A 25781-nucleotide genomic window follows, 5' to 3' on the forward strand; every position below is an offset into this window, starting at 1 on the left:
CTCACCTGCCTGTGACAAATGACAGACAAAAGACCTGACCCTCCTCCTAACCAGTTGCAGCACTCAGGCAATGGGGCCATGCTCCTTGTCTGGGCAGCACAGTAGAGCTCACCCTGCTGGCAGAAGCAAGGGTGAGCTGGCCCTGAGGGTAGGAAAGTGAGATAGCTGGCCACAGGCCCCTCATCTGCCATGTGGTGGTGAGGGCAAGGGAGCTGACCCTTCCCCTTATCAGCTACAGCACTTGGGAAAGTGGGCCCTGCATCTTGCTGGGCAGCACAATAGAGCTGACCCTATTGACTAGGTGCTGGTCCCTCCGAGAACATGAGCATGGGAGATCTGGCCTTGCCCCTGATCTGACATATGGTGGTGTGGGTGGGGGAAAGAAGCTCTCTCCCTGACACCCCTCACTGCCTATGGAAGGTGGGAGATCTGTCCCCTGCACACGCCTGGGCAACACAGTAGAGCTGGCCTTGAAGGTGTAGGAGCAGGAGAGCCATCTCTGAGAATGTGAAAGCAGAATTGGCCCCACCTCTGGCAAGGGGAAAACTAGCTGGGCAATGCTGGCGAGCTTGCCCTGGAGGTGAAGACAGGGGAGAGCTGGTGGGCTGACCAACCCTGCAACTACCCAGGCCCAGAACCAGGGCTATGTGTTAGCCCACCCCAACATCCACCCCATCTGTGATCTGCTGGAGCACAGGGAGGCCAGCCCTGCAGACCCAAAGCTGCAGGATCTCCATGACACAGGGCAACTGCAGGATAACCAAGAGGAGTCCCAGTGAGGGCCCAGCATCGATAGTGTAGTAGAAACCAGAGGCCTTGGACCAGATCAATGACTCTCTGCAATGAGCACTGGCAAGTAAAGATAATGTGGATAAAAGGGTCTACCGCGTGACTCACTGTGTCATGCTACTGCTTCCTTTTCCCTTCTCTTAAATTTCGTTTTATTTTGGGGAGGCTTTGTAAGGGCAGAGGTTGGATACAAAGGGATGGGAAATGAATGGGATCGAGATGTGTGATGCGAAGGACACAAAGAATAAGTAAAAAGAAAGTTTAATAAAAAATACTGCATTGACGTAAAAAGCATGACTGTAGAACATATACAGAAGAGAAATGTTGACAGTTATCTACTTAGGAGATATAACAGGTAAAGGGTGATAAAAACTTCTTTTCATGTCTAGTTTTGTAGATATTCCTAAAAATGTTTCCAAATTTAAGAAAAGCAATAGGTTAAAATATAATACGTATTGTACTTTTGCAAATAATGGGAAATATGCTAATGAAATAAAATTTTCATTATATTAAATCAGTTTGAGCACTTACATTCTATCTCAGTTTTTATCTATTCTATTTATAACACCTGGCTTTTAGAAACCCACAATTTTATCCTCCTTTTCAGTAACGTATGCTTAAATAGTTAAAATTATGGGCTGACAAGAACAAGTGTAAGCACAAGATTAAGGTTTTTATAATGTACGGAAAAGAGATGAACTCCAGCAGTTGCTTTCTAATTACTTTTCAAAGCTTTTCATGGTAGCAGCACTGACACAAATAAAGCATTCTAGTCTTCCTTTTTCCCTATTAGCCAGCCAAGTTTGAATTTTCTTTTTAAATTCATCTTAGTGTTATTATTTGTGCATCACTGAGGTTTTTCTAAATAAACTGAAATTCTTTGAGGCTTTCTATTCTTGGTCAAAATATTCACTTTCATATTTCCACAAATCCTGGGTTGTTTCACATCATGCATTTAGATTAGTATTAGCTCATTCAGAGATTCTTTTGTGTGTGTGAGTATGTGGACGCCAGAGGAGAACTTTGGGTGTTGTTCCCTAGGAACTGTTCATCTCTCTTTTGAGTTAGGGTCTCTTTCGGACCTAGAACTCCCCAAGGAAGCAAGGCTAGTCCATTAGTGAGCCTCTTCAGTGTTTGTGTTAAAGTGCAACCACTATGCTAGGCCTTTTCTCAGTGGTTCCCTAGGAGAGATCTTATATCCTTGTGCTTCTGAAGGAAGCACTTTACTGACTGATCCATCTTTCTAGCATCCTTTTAGAATCTTAAGGCATTAGTGTTAAAAGTGGTAACTTCAATATAAAATGTACAATTCTTTAGCCTCTGTGGGACAGTATAGACAGTAAAGGTCTGCAAACACCAAATCTCAAAAGTATAGGGCAAAAAACTATGAACTAAAACATGCATCTTATTTTCAAATTTAAATTACTAGGCAATGTTGATTTTGTTGGCTCTAAAATCAGAAAACTTATAAAACCATTCTCATATTCTATGTACTCAGGAAAAGTAAACAGTAAATATAAAGTAAATATAAAGTAAAAAGTAAATATAAAGTTGTGATTTATATTTAAAAGAATTTTCATATTTAAAGGCTCGGGAAAAAAGAGAGATTGCTGCTTGGCTCTCCCTCACAGATTCTAGCTTTGAGATGGATGAAAAGACTTCTCCATATCAGAAAAGCCAAGTTCATCATTTTGTGGCTACAGAGTCTGCATTAGTTAAATATTGCAAAATATACATTTGATCCCTTTACTTTTTGAAATAGCTTCAAACACACATGGCATCTCCAGACTGGTAAGTGTTATTTTGAGATGGGAGATCAATGAGTGTGTGTTCATATTCAGCACGCTGTGACAAAAGGTGTATCCCAACTAGATAGTCTTTGTTTTGCTGGCGGATGTAGCAAGAAAGGTGGAGGAAGATAGAGGAATCTGTAATAGGTGCTAAGACAGTTTGCTTCTATACCCTCTTTTTCCTTCCACCAACTACCTCAATTTTCTTCCTTTTCTGATGCAATGGTTACAGAACTAGGATGAAACTACTGAGTGCTGGGCCTGTGGTACAGGCCTGTGATCTCTGCTGCCAAGGAGGCCAAGGTGGGGGTATTGCTGAGGTTAAGACATGTCTGAGCTGCATAGTGAGTTCAAAGTCATCCTGGATATTTCACTGAGATCCTATCTCAAAAAAAAATGCTGGAGCTATAGCTTAGTGCTAAGAGGCTTGGCTAGCATGTGTGAAGTCCTTGGTTCAATCTCTAATACTGAAAAAACAATCATATATACAAACATGCATACACAAAACAAAGAAGCAATATTATTCTGAAGCAAGTAATCTCAAGTGTTTCATTTGTTCTGTAGGGAATAGGACTCAAGATTCTATAAGTGCTAAGCAAGCACTCCACACTGAAGTACACTCCCAGATCCTGTTTGAAAACTCCCTTTAAAACTCCTAAGAGGCTTATATCAGTGGGCTGTACATTTACCATACTTGGAAGTAACATTACAGATAGCTAATCATACCTTCACGTAATTTTACCATATCTAAATGGTAGTAGATTGAGGGAAGGGTTCCTCTAGAGTAGTAGCCTAGAGTCTAGATAAACACAGCAGACAAACTTAATCACCTTTCCCAAAGTAAAAATATTTAGATATGAAGAAAAGCAGAAACCACAGTTGTGGATCCCAAATGAATAAATGGAATTATGCAGTGAGTATAATCTAATAATACTAAATACCTTAAAATGGGCTCAGACAAAGAAATGACAGTGTTTCCTACTTCAATCAAATCAAAGCCTCCTAATAATTTTTTTAATTGGACAAGTTTTGGATGAAATCTATATTCTCAATATTCTTACCCTTGGAGACATTCTGGATAATGAACTAGGGTAAGTATTAATAACTGAGTAGGATTCTAAGTAATGTCTCATTACTACTTGAGACTCTATGTCCTCTTGATGTAAAGGGATGGGTGTCTGAAAATGGGAAAAGATTGCTACATTATAAAATACCTAATATTAATAATCTCAGTCTCATGAATAAAACTCTAAAAAACCTCTGGTAATCACCAAAAAGAAATAGGTATCTTTTATATACGAATGAAATGATTGGTGGCCCTATATACTTAGATATCATACTGAATAAAGGCAAGTCACTGGAAAAATTAAAGCATTAATTTGATGGCTGGAACTTTCACCTCCATCTTACAACCCCGGAGGGGGAGGATAAAAGAGCTGATGGTTAAGTTATCAACAATGGTTAATGATTTAATCAGTTATATTATGTTTTGCTACTTTTATTGAACCCTCAAAACAAAACAAGACCACCTTTCAGAGAGCTGATCATGTGAAGATTTCCTTAAAGCTGGCACACTCAAGATGGCATGAGAGGTCTGCACTCCTTCCCATGTGCCTTGCCTGTTGTCATCTAGCTACCCATTAGTATCCCTTTTCATAACCATTTAAATAAAATAGGCAATATTATGATTCGCTGAGATTTTTTTGGGCCACATTGTCAAATTAATGAAAGTCAGTCAAGAGTCTATGTAAATTTTGATTTGCAACTGGATGGTCAGAATCACAAAGAAAAACCTGCACTTGTGACTGGCAATTGAATGATGACAGTATTGTGGGATTTAGCCTTCAATTTGTATCTTCAGGTGAATAGTATAAGAATTGGAGCTCACTAGAGAATTTGGCTTGATGTATGTGTGCAAATCCTCTCTACTTCCATATTATGATGGTGTTGTGTTGAATTACTCTAAGAATAGTGAGAGAAAAAAATTATTTTTTTCTCATCTTTTAGTGAAACTGGCTGCTAAACAGAGGTTAAACAGAACTCTTGAGCTAGACTGAAAACACAAAGTTATCTATTTTGTAAGTAAAAACTAATTAAACAAAACAAATAACAAATAGTTTAACCTAAAGGCACACTTCAGAGTCCTGGCTTTATCACTCACAAATCTTGAGAAAAATCTCTTCATTTTTCTTTAAAGTAAAATACTTCATGTGCCAGACTATAATGACTACACATAAAGCTTAACAAAAAATATGCCCTACATTCTAAATGCTGATTAATACCGTGATTCACTTGACCAAAATTAGTCTTAAGATTCTTTCTACTTCCCCTTACCATCTAATATTTCTGATTAATTATAATCATACTAATATAATTAGGTCTAATATGTTTGCCCAAATAGTTGATAATTTGAATATTTTTAACTTCATAATAGCACCTTCAGTGCATAGAACAAATCCCAGGTACATCTTAGAACATCAAAACAACAACTTTATTGAATTAGTAGAATCGGAATTTATACTTAAGAATGATAATGTTGCCTGGGGGTGGTGACACATGCCCTTAAACCTAGTCCTTGGGAGGCAGAAGCAGGTAGATCTCTGTGAGCTCGAAGCCAACCTGGTACAGAACACGTTCCAGGACAGCAAGGTCTTCACAGAGAAAACCTACATCGAAAAACAAAACAAACAAACAAAAAAGAATAATGTCATATTAAATATAGCTGCAAAAATGAGGAATATAAAGAAGGCTAGACCCATGAGTTTTTCAAGAGTAATTAAAATCATTCAGTTTTGATAGAGGAGGGTCATCTGTCTATCTGTTGCTTTCATTGGTAAATTAATAAAGAAACTGCTTGGTCTGAAAGGTCAGAACATAGGTGGGTGGAGTAGACAGAACAGAAGCTGGGAGAAAGAAAGCATAGTAGGTCAGCCGCCATGGAGCCAGCCACCAGGTCAGACATGCTGAATCTTTCCCAGTAAGCCACCACCTTGTGGTGCTATACAGATTATTAGAAATGGGTTAGTCAAGATGTGAGAGTTAGCCAGTAAGAGGCTAGAGATAATGGGCCAGGCAGTGTTTAAAAGAATACAGTTTCCATGTAATTATTTCGGGGCAAAAGCTAGCCGTGCAGGAGCGAGGTAGGACGAAAATCAGGCCTGCTCGCCTCATCACTACACAGTTTTATCAAAGATTGGTACTTTATCAAATGTATCTTAAACATTCTAATTAAATTAAGCAATATGGACAGTCAGTGATCTCCATCGGAGCAGGTACAGGGGGATAACCACCTAGCGAGTGAGCCAGAGTCAGAGACCACTGAGGGTCCGGACATGAATCTAGGACCTTCAAGGGAGTAGACCCAAGCCAGGACCCCTGTGGGTCTGGGTGTGAGTCTAGGACCTCCCAGGTACTAGGCCTGAGCCAGGACTTCTGCCAGTCTGGGCATGAATCTGGGACATCCCAGGGAGTAGGAAGGAACCAGAGATCTCTGTGGGGACAGGCATGAGTCTGGGACTTCAGAGGGAGTAGGCCTAAGCCAGGACCTCTGTTATTCCGGGCATTGTTCTGGGACATCAAAAGGAATAGACACAAACATGGAAACTCAGCAGGTCTGAGCATGAGTCTGGGACTTCTTAGGAAGTAAGCTTGAGTCAGGTCCCCTGTGGTTCTGGGAGCACCTGAGCTTGGGAACTCCAAGGCAGTAGACTGGAGCCAGAAACCTTTGCAGGACCAACTTTCAAGCCAGGGACTTCTGCAGAGGGATCCAGACCAGAATTTACAGAAACAGGTCAAAGTGGGTAACCTAGAACAAAATAGGCCTGAGACAGCAAACTCCAAGGGAGCAGAGCAAAGCACAAGAGCGCTGAGCTATCTCCAGGAACACGGAGTAACCAACGGGGTAATTGGAACTGTAGCACTGACTATGCCATGAGGAACAACCATATGAGCTTTGGATTCTTTGGTACCTAGAAGATTATTCAACAGAATCTCAGACAGCCTCAACCACAAATATCAGAACAAAAGATGAGTAGAAAAGGTAAGAAAACATGCAACATGACACCAGTAAAATCTAATGACCCTACAACAGAAAGACTTGAACAACCAAATATAGATGAAGCAAAAGAAAATGACCTAAAAAAATAACTTTAAGAGAATGTTTGAAACTCTTAAAGAGGAAATGAGAAATTCCCTTAAAGAAATGAAGGAAAAGACAAACAAAAATTGGAAGACATCAGAAACTCCCTCAAAGAAAACCAAGAAAAAGAAATGAAACATATGAAAAAAAACTATTCAAGACTTGAAAAGTGAAAAGGAGAAAACAAAGAAAACACAAGGCGAGGGAATTATAGAAAGAGAAATGAGAAAACGCTCAGGAACCAAACACAAACATGATCAGCAGAATACAAAAGATGGAGGAGAGAATCTCAAACGCTGAAGATACAATAGAGGAAACAGACTCAACAGTTAAAGAAAACATTAAATCTAACAAAAGCTTAACCCCAAATATGCAGGAAATATGGGACACCATGAAACGGCCAAATCTAAGAAAATAGGTATAGAAGAAGGAGAAGTCCAACTCAAAAGTACAGAAAATATATTTAACAAAATCATAGAAGAAAACTTTCCCAACCTAAAGAGAGATATGCCTATGAAGATACAAGAACTTACAGAATACCAAATAGACTGGATCCAAAAAATGTCCTCGTGCCACATAATAATCAAAACACTAAACATACAGAGTAAAGAAAGAATATTAAGAGCTGCAAAAGAAAAATGTTGGGCGATGGTGGCGCACGCCTTTAATCCCAGCACTCGGGAGGCAGAGGCAGGCGGATCCCTGTGAGTTCGAGACCAGCCTGGTCTACAGAGCTAGTTCCAGGACAGGCTCCAAAGCCACAGAGAAACCCTGTCTCGAAAAACCAAAAAAAAAAAAAAAAGAAAAATACCAAATAACATATAAAGGTAGACCTATCAGAAATACACCTGACTTCTCACTGGAGACAATGAAAGTCAGAAGCTCATCGTCAGGCATTATACAGACATTAAGAGACCATGGATGCCAGCCCAGACTACTATACATAGCAAAACTTTGAATCACCATAGAAGGACAAAACAAGATATTCCATGACAAAACTAGATTTCATCAATACCTAGCCACAAACCCAGCCCTACACACAATACTAGAAGGAAAACTCCAACCCAAGGAAGATGGCTACACCAACTAAAACAGAGACAACTGATGGTTTCATAGCAGCATTGTTTGTAATAGCCAGAGCCTGGAAGCAACCTAGATGCCCTTCAATGGAAGAATGGATGAAGAAAGTGTGGAATATATACACATTAGAGTACTACGCTGCAGTAAAAAACAATGACTTCTCAAATTTTGCATGCAAATGGATGGAAATAGAAAACACTATACTGAGTGAGGTAACCCAGACCCAAAGAGATGAACATGGGATGTACTCACTCATAATTGGTTTCTAGCCATAAATAAGGGTCACGGAGTCTACAATTGGTGAACCTAAAGAAGCTAAGTAAGAAGGTGAACCCAAGGAAAAGCATATAGTTATCCTCTTGGCTACGGGAAGTAGACAAAATGGCCAGGGAGAAAATTGGGATCTTGGGAGTGGGGTGGGATGGGGGTAAGAGGAAATGGGGAGAGAAAAGGGAAAAGAGGAGGATGGGGAGAAACTTCGGGAAAAAGGATGATTGGGATAAAGGAAGGTTGGATAGGGGAGCACGGAACCACTATTCTTAGGTAAGGGAGCCACCTTAGGGTTGGCAAGAGACTTGAACCTAGAGGGGCTCCCAGGAGCCCAAGCCGAGGTCCCCAGTTAGTTCCTTGGGCAGCTGAGGATAGGGAACCTGAAATGACCCTATCCTAGAGCAATACTGACGAATATCTTGCATATCATCATAGAACCTTCATCTGGTGATAGATGGAGATAGAGACAGAGACCCACACTGGAGCACTGGACTGAGCTCCCAAGGTCCCAATGAGGAGCAGAAGGAGGGAGAACATGAGCAAGGAAGTCGGGACCGTGAGGGGTGCATCCACCCACTGAGACAGTGGGGCTGATCTATTGGGAGCTCACCAAGGCCAGCTGGACTGTGACTGAAAAAGCATGGGATAAAACCGGACTCTCTGAACATGACGAACAATGAGGGCTGCTGAGAAGCCAAGGACAATGGCATGGGGTTTTGATCCTACTTCATGTTCTGGCTTTGTGGGAGCCTAGCCAGTTTGGATGTTCACCTTCCTAGATATGGACGGAGGGGGGAGGACCTTGAACTTTCCACAGGGCAGGGAACCCTGACTGCTCTTTGGACTGGAGAGGGAGGGAGAGAGGAGGAGGAGGAGGGGGAGAAGGGTGGGAGGAGGGGGAGGGAAATGGGAAGCTGGGAGGAGGCGGAAACTTGTTTTTTTCCTTTTCTCAATAAAAAAAAAATCATCACCAGCAATGAAAACTAAATTAACAGGAGATAGCAATCACTGGTCATTAATATCCCTTAATGTAAATGGACTCAACTCACCTATAAAAAGGCACAGGCTAACAGATTGCATATGAAAACAGAATTCATCCTTCATACAAGAAACACATCTCAACCTCAAAGACATACATCATCTCAGAGTAAAGGATTGGAAAAAAATATACCAATCAAATAGACCTAAGAAACAAGCAGGTGTAGCTATCCTAATATGTAACAAACTCACCTAAGAAAACTAGGAGGCAGGAAATAATCAAATTGACAGCTGAAATCAACAAAATAGATACAAAGAAAACAATACAAAGAATCAATGAAACAAAGAGTTGGTTCTTCAGAAAATCAAGAAAACAGACAAACCTTTATCCAAACTAACCAAAAGGCAGAGAGAGAATATCCAAATTAACAAAATCAGAAATGAAAAGAAGGACATAACAACATCCATGGAGGAAATTCAGAGAATCATCAGGTTATATTTCAAAAACCTGTACTCCACAAAATTGGAAAACTAAAGGAAATGGACAAATTTCTGGATAAATATCACTTACCAAAATTAAATCAAGACCAGATAAGCAATTTAAACAGATCTATAACTGCTGAAGAAATAGAAAGTGTCATCAAAAGTCTCCCAACCCCCCAAAAAAGCCCAGGAACAGATTTTTTCTCAGCTCAGAATTCTACAAAAATTTCAAAAAAGAACTAATACCAATACTCCTCAAATTATTCCACACAATAAAAACAGAAGGAACAATGCCAAACTCTTTTCATGAGGCTACAATCATCTTGATACTCAAACCACAGAAAGACATTACTAGGAAGGAAAATTACAGACCAATCTTACTTATGAACAGTGATTCAAAAATATTCAATAAAATACTGGCAAATTGAATCCAAGAACACATCAGAACCATCATGCACCATGATCAAGTCGGCTTCAACCCAAAGATGCAGGGATGCTTCAACATTCGAGGTCTGTCAACATAATCCATCATATAAACAAACTGATAAAAACCACATGATCATCTCATTGATGCCAAAAAGCTTTCAACAAAATTCAACATCCCTTCATGATAAAGGTCTTGGAGAGAGCAGGGATACAAGGAACATACCTAAACATAATAAAGGCAATATACAGCAAGCCAACAGCCAACAGCCAACATCAAACTAAATAAAGAGAAACTCCCAGCGATCCCACTGAAATCAGGAACAAGACAAAGTTGTTCACTCTTTCCATATTTATTCAATATAGTTCTTGAGTTCTTAGCTAGTGCAATAAGACAACAAAAGGAGATCAAGGGGTTACAAATTGAAAAAGAAGTCAACCTCTTACTATTTGCTGATGATATGATAGTTTACATAAGCAACCCCAAAAATTCTACCAATGAACTTCTACAACTCATAAACACTTTCAGTAATGTAGCAGGATACAAGATTAAATAAAAAAAATAAGTAGCCCTCATGTACACACATGATAAAAGGGCTGAAAAAGAAATCAGAGAAACATCACCTGTCACAATAGACACAAATAGCATAAAATATCTTGAAATAATTCTAACCAAACAAGTAGCAGACTTGTATGACAAGAACTTTAAATCTTTGAAGAAAGAAATTGAAAAAGACACCAGAAAATGGAAAGATCTCCCATGCTCTTGGGTAGGCAGAATTAACATAGTAAAAATGGCAATCTTATCAAAAGCAATCTACAAATTCAACGAAATGCCCATCAAAATCCCAGCAAAATTCTTCACAGACCTGGAAAGAACCGTACTCAACTTCATATGGAAAAGCAAAAAACCCAGGATAGACAAAACAATCCTGTACAACGAAAGAACTTCTGGAGACATCACAATCCCTGACTTCAAACTATACTACAGAGCTACAGTACTGAAAACAGCCTGGTACTGGCATAAGAACAGACAAGAGAACCAATGAAACCGAATGGAAGACCCGGATATCGATCTTTGAACATCTGATTTTTGACAAAGAAACAAAAAATATCAAATGGAAAACAGAAAGCATATTTAACAAATGGTGCTGGCATAACTGGAAATCAACATGCAGAAGAATGAAAATAGACCGTTATCTATCACCATGTACAAAACTCATGTCCAAAGACCTCAAAATAAAGCCAGCCACACTGAACCTCATAGAAGAGAAAGTGGCAAGTACACTTGAACACATTGGCACAGGAGACCACTTTCTATTTATTTATTTATTATTTGTTTTTGGTTTTTCGAGACAGGGTTTCTCTGTAGCTTTAGTGCCTCTCCCGGAACTAGCTCTTGTAGACCAGGCTGGCCTCAAACTCTCAGAGATCCGCCTGCCTCTGCCTCCCGAGTGCTGGGATTAAAGGCGTGTGCCACCACTGCCCAGATCACTTTCTATTTATTTATTTATTTATTTATTTATTTATTTATTTATTTATTTATTTATTTATTTTACAATATTCTGTCTGAGTGTATGCCTGCAGGCCAAAAGAGGGCATCAGACCCCATTACAGATGATTGTGAGCCACCATGTGGTTGCTGGGAATTGAACTCAGGACCTTTGGAAGAGAAGGCAATGCTCTTAATCTCTGAGCCATCTCTCCAGCCCTGGAGACCACTTTCTAAATATAACCCCAGCAGCCCAGACACTGAGAGAAACAATTAATGAGACCTCCTGAAACTGAAAAGCTTCTGTAAAGCAAAGGACATGGTCAACAAAACAAAACGACAGCCTACAGAATAGGAAAAGATCTTCACTAACCCCACATCAGATAGAGATCTGATGTAAAAAATATACAAAGAACTCAAGAAATTGGTCATCAAAAGAACAAATAATCCAATAAAAATATGGAGTATAGACCTAAACAGAGAACTCTCAATAGAGGAATCTAAAATAGCTGAAAGACACTTAAAGAAATGTTCAACATCCTTAATCATCAGAGAAATGCGAATCAAAACAACTCTTAGATTCCATCTTATACCTGTAAAAATGACCAATATCAAAAACACTGATGACAGTTTACGCTGGAGAGGTTGTGGGGTAAAGGGGACACTCCTGCATTGCTGGTGGGAGTGCAAGCTGTTACAACCCCTTTGGATGTCAGTGTGGCAATTTCTTAGAAAATTAGAAAACAACCTTCCTCAAGACCCAATAATACCACTTTTGGGTATATATCCAAAGGATGCTCAATCATATCAGAAGGGCTTGTGCTCAACTATGTTCATAGCAGCTTTGTTTGTCATAGCCAGAACCTGAAAACAACCTGAATGCCCCTCTATTGAAGAATGGATAAGGAAAATGTGGTACATTTACACAACGGAGCACTACACAGCAGAAAAAAAAATGACGACATTTTGAATTTTGCAGGCAAATGGATGGAGCTAGAAAACATTATTTTGAGTGAGGTAACCCAGACACAGAAAGACAATTATCACATGTACTCACTCATAGGTAGTTTTTAAACATAAAGCAAAGAAAACCAACCTACAAACCACAATCCCAGAGAACTTAGACAACAATGAGGACAGTAAGAGAGACTCACATAGATGTAATCTACATGGGAAGTAGAAAAAGACAAGATCTCCTGAGTAAATTGGGAGTATGGGGGACCTTGGGGGAGTGTTGAAGGGTGGAAGGGAGAGGCATCGAGGGAGCAGAGAAAAATGTAGAGTTCAATAAAAAAAATTAAAATTCAGCAATCTGTGTTTTGTTTCTTACACCAAGCACTGTCCCAATATAAACTTTTCTATACTTTTTAAATACCAAAGGGTCACTAAAGCAAATATTTACAATGGCCTTGATGGCAACGAACTGATACTACCTTTAGTAACATAAAAAGCTCTGCAGCTTGAATTATGGCTCATAAAAGAGGAAATTGGTTACATTTAATTTTTTGTGGAACAGTCCATTGAATGCTAAATGGCCTAAAGAAAATACTTTATGACTTCGTTGCATTTTAAGTCAGGTAGTTTCTAAACATACACACTAGTAATGATTCTGAGTGGTTACTAATTACTACATCATACTAATTAAAGGAGTGATCGATCTACCATTAACTCTGTGATTTGAAGAAATGATAACCATAACCCAGAAATGCAGAGTTTGACTGGGGAACTGAATGGTAATTGAAACAAAAGCAGTAGCTTCTTTCCACTGAACAAATTTACCAGATCATTACCCAAAGCTCTATTTTACTTCCTGTAGTCTTAATACAATGTAGAAGATAAGAGGCAGACTAGACTATTCCTACAGGTAGTACAGATACTGCTAAAGAGGAGAGCTGAAAGAATGAGGTAAGAATCCTACTAAATGAAACCTGGCTTGGGTATCCTGTCTATCTTTAGGATCTAAGTTTCAACTTTGGGATGATATCTATTGTATTGCATTAGTAGTTGAGGCTAGCCTTAGGCTATATAATGACCTCCCTTCTCCTTTGGATAGAAAAATCCCTATAACCAAGCAACAAGCATGGCACATATTTACTTAGAATCAAGCAGGAGCTGGTAACTTGTGCATTCAAATGTTTTTTCATGCCAAAAGCCTGTAGACTGATACCTTTCATTTGGATTAAAGTAACTCTATTCAACTTGACTCCTATGTGCAAATGTGAGGCTTAAAAAGGCTGGTATCAACTGTGATAGCGCAATTATTTAATGGAATAACCTTCTGGAAATATCTAAAAAACATGCCACTGTTCCAGTTTTTTTTGTTTTTTGTTCTTTGTTTTTAACTGTTTCAGCATTTCCAGAATCTATGATGAATGTAGACTTCAAGGTCTGAGCTACCAGGATTCTGAAGTCAGTTCTAAACAGAATAATATATGCAAAGTCCTTTTGCTCTGCCAATTGCATTTGTGAAATGGTACTTTGGTTTAGGCAAAGGTTGTGTCAGGAGCGGAAATAGAGGCTACAGATATGGCTCAGTGGTTAAGAGCACTGGCTGTTCTTTTAGGGGCTATAGGCTCAATTCCCTGCACCCATGTAGCAGTTTACAATCGTTTCTAACTATAATCCTAGAGGATCTGATGCCCTCTTCTGGCTTCAAAAGACACTACACAATATGGTCCAAAGACATGCAGCCAGAACACCCACATACATAAAATAAAAATATAAAAAGGTCAGATTTATAGAGTAAGAGCGTTAGAAGGGCTAAATTTAGGAAGTATTTTGAATTAAAGATGCAAATAAGCACCACTTCAAACAAGTGTGAGGCTTTGTTCTAGCTATACTTTCATGCTTGAATTTGCATCTTCTAGTCAGATATTTATAACACTCTAATATAACTATCATGAGAATTAACTGCAAGCCAAAAGATTCTCTCCAACAATAAACACCATTACATAATATACAATAAATTTAAACAAAGGGAACAATCTATCTCAATAATAACAAGAAAGCTAGGTCATGTAGCACAAGTCTATTATGGATCTACTTGGGAAGCAGAGACAAAAAGATCACAAATAGGCAACTCAGTAACCCCCTGTCTCAAAAGTAGAAAGAAAATGAACATATTATAATCCAGTGGTAGATCTTGATATCTTAGGTTCAGTCACTAAGACCAAGAAAAACAAAACAATAATGAGAAAAGCACCTAAAATGTCATTACTTGGAATCACAGCTTGCACTGCATTAGAAAGTAAATGCACCTATGTTAGAAACAAGGTTTCTTGGTTATACTGTTATATGAAGCAAGTACACTGGGATATGGTATTGAGAAGGAAGGAGTAAGCATAGCTTGCTGGGTCTATATTCAATGTGATAAGAAATATACCCTAGAAAATATCAATATGGGACAATTATGGTTATCAATATGCACGTGTAAAAATAGCTGTATTTTATTACACCTTATCCTATTCACAAATGATTATAGTAAGTGATAAAAACCACACATCCTGTTCATAATCTAACACTTGGTGAATTTTTATAAGGATTTCTTTAACATTCAAATGTATTTATTTCATACTTTGATGTGGGAATGATTTCTTATTAATAAAGAAACTGCCTAGGCCCATTTGATAGGCCAACCCTTAGGTAGGCGGAGTAAACAGAACAGAATGCTGGGAGAAAGAAGTTGAGTTGAGGAGTCGCCATGATTCTCCCACTCCAGGCAGACGCAGGTTAAGATCATTCCTGGTAAGCCAGCTCGTGGGCTACACAGATTAATAGAAATGGGTTAGATCGATATGTAAGAGCTAGCCAATAAGAAACTGAAACTAATGGGTCAGGCAGTGTTTAAAAGAATACAGTTTCCGTGTAATTATTTCGGGGCATAAGCTAGCCAAGCAGGCAGCCGGGCTGCTGGGGACGCAGCCCCGCCGCTCCTATTTCAACAATACTTTACAAAAATATCAGTCAAATAACTTAAGTGACAGTTGTGAAAATACTGTAAACTTTTAATTAACTGTCTGCATTAAATATTTTTCTTTGAATTATATATCAAGAGAAGGAATGCTTACTGTGGTGGTTTAAGTAACAATAGGTCCATAGGGAATGGCACTATTAGAAGGTGTGCCCTTGTTGGAGGAGGTGTGTCACTGTGGGGGTTGGGGTGTCTTTGAGGTTTCATATGCTCAAGCTAGCCTAGTGTGGTATTCACTGCTGTTGCCTGTGGATTAAGATGAAGAACTCTCAGCTCCTTCTCCAGCACCATGTCTACCTGCATGCCACCATGTTTTCCACCATGATGATAATGGACTGAACCTCTGAAACTGTAAGTCAACACCAATAAAATGTTTTCCTTGAGTTTCCATGACCATGGTATCTCTACACAGCAATAGAAACCCTAAGTAAGAAAGAAGTTGATAGCAGGGACTGGGGTATTGCTGTGATAGGCTTGACCATGCTTTTGTTTGGAGGAATGGGGACTTTTGATTAGAAAAGAAATTGAATGCTTTAAGTAGAGTTTAATGGGCCATACTGGTGTGTACAAGGAAGACAGGGGTGCTGAGGGTGATTTGAACTGTGGAGGCCTGGCTCAAGAGGATTCAGAAAAAAATTGTTAGTATGTGGCCTAGAGACTATTCTTACAATATTTTGGTGAAGAATGTATACAGTATGCTTGAAAATGTGCTTAGATGGTGAAGAAAATGGGTATAGTCAGTCACAGAAAAAAGACAATAGCAATGTAAGGATGGGGAATGCCATAACACAAGGCATGTGAATCCTATTTAGTGCTTTATTAATTTAAAATTTTTAAAATGCTAATGAGCAAAAAAAAACCACTACTGCTGAGAGACACTGGATTGGAGAAAAAACTGCTAAATTAAATCAGCCTTCATATTTTAAGGATGTTTTAACTTCAGAATGGGAGTCAGGAAATGTATTTGGTTGGGGGAAAAGTTATGACTTTGTTTCTATAGGAAACAAAAAGCTATGGATTCCTTCAAAATTACTAAAGATCATATTTGACTAGGGAGACAGCCTGAAAATCTTGCAGACATGAAGAAAAAAACAAGAAAGACTACAGGATAGGTAACATATATGCTGATTCCTCTATATGGGAACACTGTAAGGCTGGATGAGACATGATAAATTTTGTTGGCTACAGAGTCCTCATGACTCATTGCTACATGCCATCCTTTCATATGGCATGGACAGAGATTTATATTAGTTTCGTTATACACTCCAAATGAACTTATAATGTGGACAGATGACTTTTACCTGCTCAAACATAAAGACCATCTTTAGTTGATTTGTGGACACTGCACACTCCATACTTGTGTTAATGTAGGTATGTATATTCCCTTTAAAAGCGTCTGTGTTTTTAGAAAAAAGGACCAGATACCAATATAGACAAGTAGCCCAGATGATTCAGCCTCTTAGAGTGCCTTTGTTGCAGTTTCCTCAAAAATCTGCATCCAGAACAACTTCAAAACTTCTAAGTGAGATGGCCCAGCCTCATAGACTACTCCAGTCACGACTTCAGTTAAGCACTACACGTTACCATCACACAGAGACTGGACAACCAATGATACAGCTACCTCTCCCAGGAATTGGCCATTATCCCAATTTTCTCAGGATTCCCTAAAGATGCTGTTGCTGTCCCCTCCCCCTACAACAGGAAGTAATCTTAAGAACATGATGCCCATATTCACAAGAGGTGGGGTGGGTAGGTTTGGTTGTTTAGTGAGCTATGGATTTTTGTTGTTGTTTAAGGGGGATGGTTACAAGTTGTTATTGGTAATGGTCAAGGAAAAAAACTTAACAAAGAAGGTTGGATTAAGGGATTTTTCCCTTTCTTTTTCTTTACTTGATCCTTTCTCTCCTATCTAATGGGGAAAAAGGGAGGTATAGGAATGATAGGATAAAAGGGTAGAATATTGACTATACTAAAAAGCAACTAGTAGTTTAATATTTTACATTGGTATAGATTTTTGTATATTGATAGAAACTATTGATAGGTTATTTTGTTAGAACATACTGTATATATGTTTCTATTCTTTTTAAAAATATTTTTTATCGTTTATTTAACTTTATTTTATGTGCATTGGTGTGAAGTGTCAGATCTCCTGCAACTTGATCTTCAGACAGTTGTGAGCTTCCATGTGGGTGCTGTGAATTGAACCCGAGTCCTCTGGAAGAGCAGTCAGTACTCTTAACCACTGAGCCATCTCTCCAGCCCTCTATGTTTCTATTCTTGTTTAAGGTATTGTACCTATGTAGCTCATTTAAAAATGGAATGTGAAGTTCTAGTCCTTGAAAGCTATTATTAAAAATTGTTTAGGATAATTAAAAAATGCAGATTAGTATTTAGTCATCTATAAGAATCAAATTCGTAGTCATATTAAGTATGTTTTCAAGGTTAAACAGATCTATTTTACATAGATACATGGTCTTCAAACACTTCAGAGATTTATACAACATAATATTTAAAATGTTTTAATAATATAAGGCTTCTCATGATAGTGAGTTATGTCTGCTTCTGGTTGTACCAATTAATTCAGAGAACATGATGAAAATTGAAGAATCTCTATATGGAGCTTACTTTCAATGTGGCAAAGCTAGCCTCTGGGCAAAAAAACTGCCCTTGCCTCAAATGCTGACAGTATGCTGTCCAAATTGGACAAGCAGAATATAAAAAAAGACGATTGCCGAACTTTGCCAAGACAAGGTAGAAAACTCCTTCAGAATTTCTGCTTCACAGAAAAGTCTGTCAGATATTCTAGGCCTGTAGGCAGAAGATGTATGCTCCAATGTTTCAGAGGAACCTTGGGCGAATGTACAGGTAGTCAGTTTTCTCTGTCATTTTTATAGTTTTAGAAGCTGCTTGCTCTTGTACTTTCTGAGTCTCAGGTCTCTGATGGGGTTGAAAACTAGATATTTACAGTTTTACCATTTTTCATTTTCTTATTTTTATTTATTCTTTGTGTTTCATACTACACATCTCCATCCCATTCATTGCCCCATCCCTTCATATCTACCTTCTGTCCTTGCTACCTCACCCCAAAATAAAATAAAATTTAAGAGAAAAAGAGAAGGAAAAGAAATCACTCTTGTCATGGAAGCTGTAGTGTGACACAGTGAGTCATGCAATAAACTCTTTTATCCATATATCTTTACTTGCAGGTATTCATTGCAAAGAGTTTGTTGATCTGGACCGAGGCTTCGGTGTCTGCCACACTATTGATGCTGGGCCCTTACTGGAATTCCTCTTCATTATCCTGTTGTTGCCTTGTGCTGTGGAAATCCTGCAGCTCTGGGTCTGAAGGACTGGTCTCTTTATGTGGCCCACCAGATGGGGAAGATGTTAGGGTGGGCCAACACATAACCCTGGTTCTGGGCTTGGGTAGTTGCCCACCAGCTCTCCCTTGTTCTCACCACCAGGGTGAGCTCTCCTGTACTGCCTGGTGTATTCACCCCTTACAGTGATGAGCAAAAGGGAGGGCCAGTTTGCCCATTTTCATGTTCTCAGGGTTGGATTTCCCACAACTACACCTTCAGGTTCAACTTTAATGTGCTGCCCAGGTGTGGTATAGGGGCCACTCTCCTGAGTGCTGCAGCTGATGAGGTGATGTGGGATTACCTTCTGTACACACACACGCACACACGCACATAAGCACACACATGGAGAAATAAGGCAGAGTCAGAGAGATCCCATGTAGTTGCTGAAGGAGAACAACGACAGAACTTTAATCAGTTGGTAAGCCACAGCATTGTGGCGATATACAGATCAATAAAAATGGGTCAATTTAAGATATAAGAGCTAACTAATAATATGCCTGAGCTGTTGGCTAAACAGTGTTGTAAAAATATAGTTATTTGGGTCCGAGCAGCAGGGAAGCAAAAGCATAGTTTTTGTCAACAATGAGGGACAGGGCTACCTCTCCTGCTCTTATGGCCCCGGGGCCAGCTCTCCTACCTGCCTTAGGCATTAATGGGGAAAGGCATTTCTCCTCCATCCATGCCACCAAATGACAGATGGGTAATAAGGACAACTCTCCCTTGCTCACACCTCCACCAATGGGATTGTCACTACTGTATTGCCCATGCAAGGTGCAGGATCTGCTCTCCCAAGGGTTGCAGCTATTTTACAATTTTCTTTGCTACCAAATTAAAAAAAGTCACAAAAGAGATGTAAAGCTTATAAAGGTTATTTAAGATGTTTTAAGGTCTAAAAGGATATTTTTAGATTGATAAAACAAGTTTTAATAGAAAGTAGTTTGTTTAGGCATAAAACTTTGGACTCATCAAAACAGGATAGATAATACAGTACTTTCTCCGAATTTGCCAAATACAGATGGACTAGACATTGTGAATGTAATTCTTACCTGATAATTGTTCTTACTGTATATAGTTTTTGTGTTAGAATTAAAATCTTTACTTTTTATTTAGACAAAAAGGGAAAAACAATGTGGGATAATCTTTTTTCTGCACTGTGAAGAGTATCTCTGCCAAGGCACCTTCTGATTGGTTTAGTAAAGAGCTGAATGCCAATAGCTAAATAGGAGAGGATAAGCAGGACTTCCAGAGGGAGAGAAAGGAACTTGGAAGAAAAAAATCTGAGGGGGGATTCACCAACCAGACATAGAAAACGTGGGACATACTATACTGAGGTGAAGTAATAAACCACGTGGCAGAGCATAGATTAATATAAACAAGTTAAGTTTTAAGAGCTTGTTGGGAACAAGCCTAAGCTAAGGCCAAGCTTTCACAATTTCTAAAAAGTCTCTGTGCCATTGTTTTGGAACTGGTGGTACAAAAGAAAGTCCAACTATACCTGCCAAAGAATGCTGCTAATGAAGTCTAATTAGCCCAAGAGAAAGAAGTGTGTTACAAAGTTAACAAAGTTAAAAGAAATTGTAGATCTGAAGAAGGCTTTGACATCAGACATGGAAATGCAAAAGTTGGAATTTGCCCAGCTGATTTTTGATCCCACTTTGGTCCAATGTTTCCTCACTATGTTCCCTTCCCTCCCTTTTGGAATAGTAAGGTATATCCTGTGTCACTGTATAATGAAAGTATGTTTTTCATTTTTATTTTACAGGGGATTACAGTTAAGAGATCACCTCAGAAGAGACTTTGAACTTTGGATTTTAAATATTGTTGAGACTGATAGACTATTGAGACTTCTGAAGTTATACTAAATGCCTTTTGCATTATTATATGGATACAAACCTATGGGGTCAGGGAGTAGAAAGTAGTGGTTTGAATAAAACTGGCCCCCATAGGTCCATAATAATAGCACTATTTTAGGAGGTGAGACCTTGTTGGAATTGGTGTTGCCTTGTTGGTGGAAGTATATCACTATGGGGATTCTATTTAAAGTCTCATATGCTCAAGCTAGGCCTAGTGCAGCATTCACTTCTGCTGCTTGATGATCAAGATGCAGAACTCTTAGTTCCTTCTCCAGTACCAAGTACATGCTTCCCGCCAAGAAGATAATGGACTTAATCTCTGAAACTGTAAGATAGTCCCAATTAAAAGTTTTCCTGTGGAAGAACTGCAGTGGTTATAGTGTCTCTTTATAGCAATAGAAATCCTAAGTCATTTACATATATTGGTATCCAGACTAGAAAAGATTTTTACTGTATTAGTTTAATTTAAATAAAAACTGTGTTCTCACCTGACCAAGTTCTTCATTAAGGTCTGATGTGTTAACTAAGGCTCCTTCATTAATTTCTTCATCAAAAAAGTCTTTATCCCATGAAATAAAAAATGAGCCTAAAAATTTCTGCATTTCTACTGTGACATACATGGAGACAGGAATAATAAAGTTGAAGAGAACCATGAATGATAAAAAGTCAGTGAACATTTTCAAAACCTAAAATAAGAGATAGTGCATGTTAATTCGATTCATGGCCTCTTCAGATGAATACAATACAAATTTGTTTTCTTTCTATTCCAATTCTTAGCACACTATTAACATAAAAAATTTCTTAATGACACTATATCATTATAGTCAAAATTATTAGTATTAAGAACATTTTAAACTGGGTGGTGGTGGAATACAACTTTAATCTCAGCACTCAGAAGGCAGAGGTGGACAGATCTCTGTGAGTTTGAAGACAGCCTGGTTCACAAACCAAGTTCTAGGACAGCCAGGACTGTTACACAGAGAAACCATGTCTAAAAAAAGCAAACAACAACAACAACAAAGAACATTTTAGAACACTCTGAATTTTATCTACATTTTCGATGTATATACTTTCCAATTTAATACTTATTCACCTCCTTAAGTCCTATGTTCCTCCCATCCATAAATAAGAATACTCAAAGTTTATATGTAGATATTGCACAAGTTCGTATTGAATTAAAATGCTAGAAAGCTCATTATTTTTTCCAGTCTCTTAAAAAGTTAGAAATAAGCATAGATATATATAAAGGAACAAAATTAAATCTAAATCAAAAGGTAACATTTTTCTGAGCAGTATTTCAGTAAAGGATAGCCTAGTCCCTCATAGCAAGTTAATTACCTTAAAAGTTTCCCGTTCCTTTTGAGTCTTTTGATTATACCAAGGTTCATCATTGTAGGGAGTACTTTGCCACACATACTTTAGAGTTGTGCATACTGCAGCTTTGGTCAGTAAGATGAATAAATAAACAATCAAGAAGGCATTAATAGATCTGAAAAGTAAGATATTATGTCTCATTACTTAAGACATAAGCAAAATAAAAATTTAAATTATTTTATTTTGATTTAGTTTAGTATTAACTAAAGATTCTCCTGTGTATATTATAATAATCATATCCCAAATTTTACATAAGAATCTTAATTATCACAGCCAAAGAATAATTGTTAAATGGCAAAATGGGAAATCTAGCCCTGAACTGTTTATTGATCACTAATGTTCCCCATGGAACAATGTCTGGCTTTTCAAGCACACATTTTAAAATAAGTGGAAACATACATATCCATATGTATTAATACCTACTTAACTTCTATGGAAAGTGTAGTTGGTATCTTCTCCCCAAAAGACTAAATATTTCAAACTAAAGGTAGAATAGTAAATGTGAATCTTAAGCTCAGCATATATTCTCTTAGCATTATTTCAAAATAAAGTTCTGGATAAGGCACAATGAGTCATATACATGCCTATAAAGAAAGACGTGTGTCTGTCCTGGTAGTACCTAAAATCCCAGTAGTTGGGTGGAGGAAGCAAGAGGATTACAAAATCAAGATCATCCTCAGCTCATGTAGCTAATTTAAAACCATCTTGGGCTGCATGAGACTGTAATACACACACACATAAATTACCACATAAAATTCAAATTAAACTTAAAAAGCCCTGGTAGTGGCACCTGTCTTAATGATCTACCAGATACTACTCCAATGTCTACTAGAACAATATTGTAGAATCAACTTGCACATACCAACAAAAAGACCCCAAATTCAGTAACAAAAGGAAATGAATTTACAGTTAAGGTAAATGGTGCCATTTAAACCTATGCAAGCTTAGTTAATTCATTTACTATCTTAGAGACTGTTTCTTCACTTGTATTGTTGAAAGAGTCTGACATAAATTATTTCATAGGATTATTTAGAGGACTGAATCAAATGAAGACATAAATCAGTGAGGACTGTTTCAGGAACAAAAACAAGTGCTTAAAATGGTAGCTGCTATGATTGTGGATGATGACTTTCTGTATTGTTATTTGGAGTTACTGAAGAAATAACTATTTCAATCAAGAATGCCTAAACAAAATTTGTGGTACATACTAACTTTTCAACAGCAGAACGTTTCTGAGATTTCCCTTGGTAGTTCAAAGCCATTTTGGTTTCCATCCCAGTGTAAACAGCAACTCCTAAAGAATAACAGAATATAAAATAACCTGGTTGTTTGGTTCTGTGAATTCTTCACAGTTTATAAGGGTAAGAATTCTAAGTATTTCATACTCATTGGCTGATCATCACTTGTATTAAAATTTAAATTATATAAAGTATCATATTCATTAATTTATCTTGTAAATTATCAACACATAAATATACACTGAGAATAAAAGGCAGGTATCTGCCATGTTGACTTTTAAACATGCACTATTCACAAGCTTTATGAAACACATTTTAACAACATATTTTCAAAGTTGTTCACCATATATCTTCTTGGTATTTTTAAGTGTAGCTCCTTTCAGCAAAAGATTTTCAGGTCCCAAAGATCTAAGTGAAAAACAAGCACAGTTTATTGAAACAATGTACAATGTCATCATTACTGGGGACAGATGCCCTGACACACATCTATTCTCCAAGGGGTTTAGAATGTATCTATTTCTACCATAAGCTTACTCCCTAGGATGAACAGAATGATCCCTCCATCTGAAGTGACTTGAGGGTACAGCCAGATGGGAGCATAGTACAGTGGTAGCCAGTAACACACAGAGGTAAAGAAAGATCAAAAGATTATGACTTATAGAGAGCAAGACAAGAGCTATAAGAAGAAAAAGAGGGTCACAGATAAAAGACTGGGAAGGCAAATGCCAAGCTGCAAAAACACAATGGCATCTTTGTAGAGAATGAACCTGACTTCTGGGAGATCAAGGCAAAGTGGAAAAGGTGAGACAATTAACTATGTAATAAGAGAGGAAAGAAAGCATCCTGTTTGTTTGAATGCCTTATAAATGATTAACTTTACATTTTATTTAGGTCCAAGTAATTCTAGCATTTTCCTCACTGCCTAGACCTTCAATTACTCTCCCATAAACTAATATTTTCCAGCTTTATGTTCAAGCTTGTCAGCCACCATACAACCAATGAAAATATATGTGATTATCTAGAACAGGTTTGGAAAAGCAGTCAACAGGTACAGAGCGCTGCTATTTTATGTATTTTATTTTTTCTTTTATTTCTTTTTTCTTTTTCAAGACAGGATTTCTCTGTGTATCTCTGGCTGTCCTGGAACTCTCTCTGTAGACCAGGCTGGCCTTGAACTCACAGGGATCTGCCTACCTCTGTCTCCCTGAGTGCTGGCATTAAAGGTGTGTGCCATCACCGCCCAGCTTTTTTTTTTTTAGCTAAAACTTTTCTGTATATAATTATTATGCTTGTGTTGGTGCACATGCACAGAGTATGTATGTGTGGTCAGAGGATACCTTTATGGAGTCATTTCTCTCCTTCCATGTTTAAAGTAGTTTCTGGGGATTGGTCTCAGGTAGCTAGGTTTTCGTGGCAAGTGTCTCTACTGGTTGAACATTTGGCTGTTCCCATGGAGCTCTGTTCTTTTAGAAAGTCTATATATTATTTCAATAATAATCTTCTACCCAACACAAAGAGACCTGATCGCCATAGCCCAACTAATCACAAGGTTACTTAGCTCTCTTCCTTTCACTTTATTTAAGGAAAGGCATTTGGCTATTTTATTGGGTTTAAATGAAAAATATTCCTCCTCCCAAAAGGATAGTTTTTAAAAGGAATAACCAACTAACCTGGCAACAGCCTCAATACTATTACTATAGATACTGATTCGCCCAACAAACCTGTTAAAAACAAAAACAAAACACAATAGCAAGTGTGAAAATCTAAATACCAGCAATTAGAAATTCATCAGATTATAAATAATAAAAATATAAGACTGAATTAATTTAAAATTCTATTAAGCATCTGGAAAAAAGTTACATTGAACTTATAAACTACATAACATTTAAATCGAATCTTTAAAATAATAAGTATAAACAAATATTTTAAATTAATGGAATTCTACTTGGTATTATACATATACACAACACATCATATGATACCTTTCTATAAACACTGTGGCTTTTATTTTAGATTCATGTGATTAGTAATGGTTTCTGATACTATATACAGTTTTTGAAATGATTAGTTCGATGGTTTTTATACATGAGCTGCTTATGAATCACAGGGGGTAGAAAGACTCTTACTTAAACCTCAGAATTCTGGGTCTCATCCTTAAACTTCTTTGTCATACTCTCAGGTGACACTGGTATTAGTCACAGGTCCAATTTTTGACAACTACACACAAGGAATACTTGATTATGTAAACTTGAAAATGTTTGTATTTGGCAATTGACCTGATCCAAGCACTTAACCTATAATTCTGCAAAACAAGGATAAAACAGCCTAACCCTCCCTTAGTGAGACTTTTATACTTTGTAATTTGCAGTATGGTGTTTTCTTCATAGAAAAGTAATATACAGTTCAAATAATTTTAAAACATCTTGATTTTCAAATATTTTATTCATTCTTTGAGAATTTCATACAATGTATTTTATTTTGATAATATTCAGCCCTGTAACTCCTTACAGATTCATATCCACATCCCTACCAATCAAAATT

General features: G+C 37.8%; 1 protein-coding gene across 6 annotated transcripts in view; it reads right to left on the reverse strand.

Moving 5' to 3' along the window:
* Atp11c (ATPase phospholipid transporting 11C (ATP11C blood group)) overlaps positions 1 to 25781 on the reverse strand; it is a 197462-nt gene that overhangs the window by 68529 nt on the left and 103152 nt on the right. For all 6 annotated transcript variants that reach the window (XM_075957078.1, XM_075957075.1, XM_075957076.1 and 3 more), the window contains 5 exons: positions 24911 to 24961; positions 23584 to 23648; positions 23215 to 23296; positions 21967 to 22117; positions 21117 to 21314 (listed from right to left, as the gene is read on the reverse strand). In XM_075957078.1, the coding sequence (XP_075813193.1) occupies positions 21117 to 21314; positions 21967 to 22117; positions 23215 to 23296; positions 23584 to 23648; positions 24911 to 24961 (547 nt within the window). The remainder of the gene's footprint in view (positions 1 to 21116; positions 21315 to 21966; positions 22118 to 23214; positions 23297 to 23583; positions 23649 to 24910; positions 24962 to 25781) is intronic.

This window comes from Microtus pennsylvanicus, chromosome X (genome assembly GCF_037038515.1).
Source record: "Microtus pennsylvanicus isolate mMicPen1 chromosome X, mMicPen1.hap1, whole genome shotgun sequence".
Classification (NCBI taxonomy): domain Eukaryota; kingdom Metazoa; phylum Chordata; class Mammalia; order Rodentia; family Cricetidae; genus Microtus; species Microtus pennsylvanicus.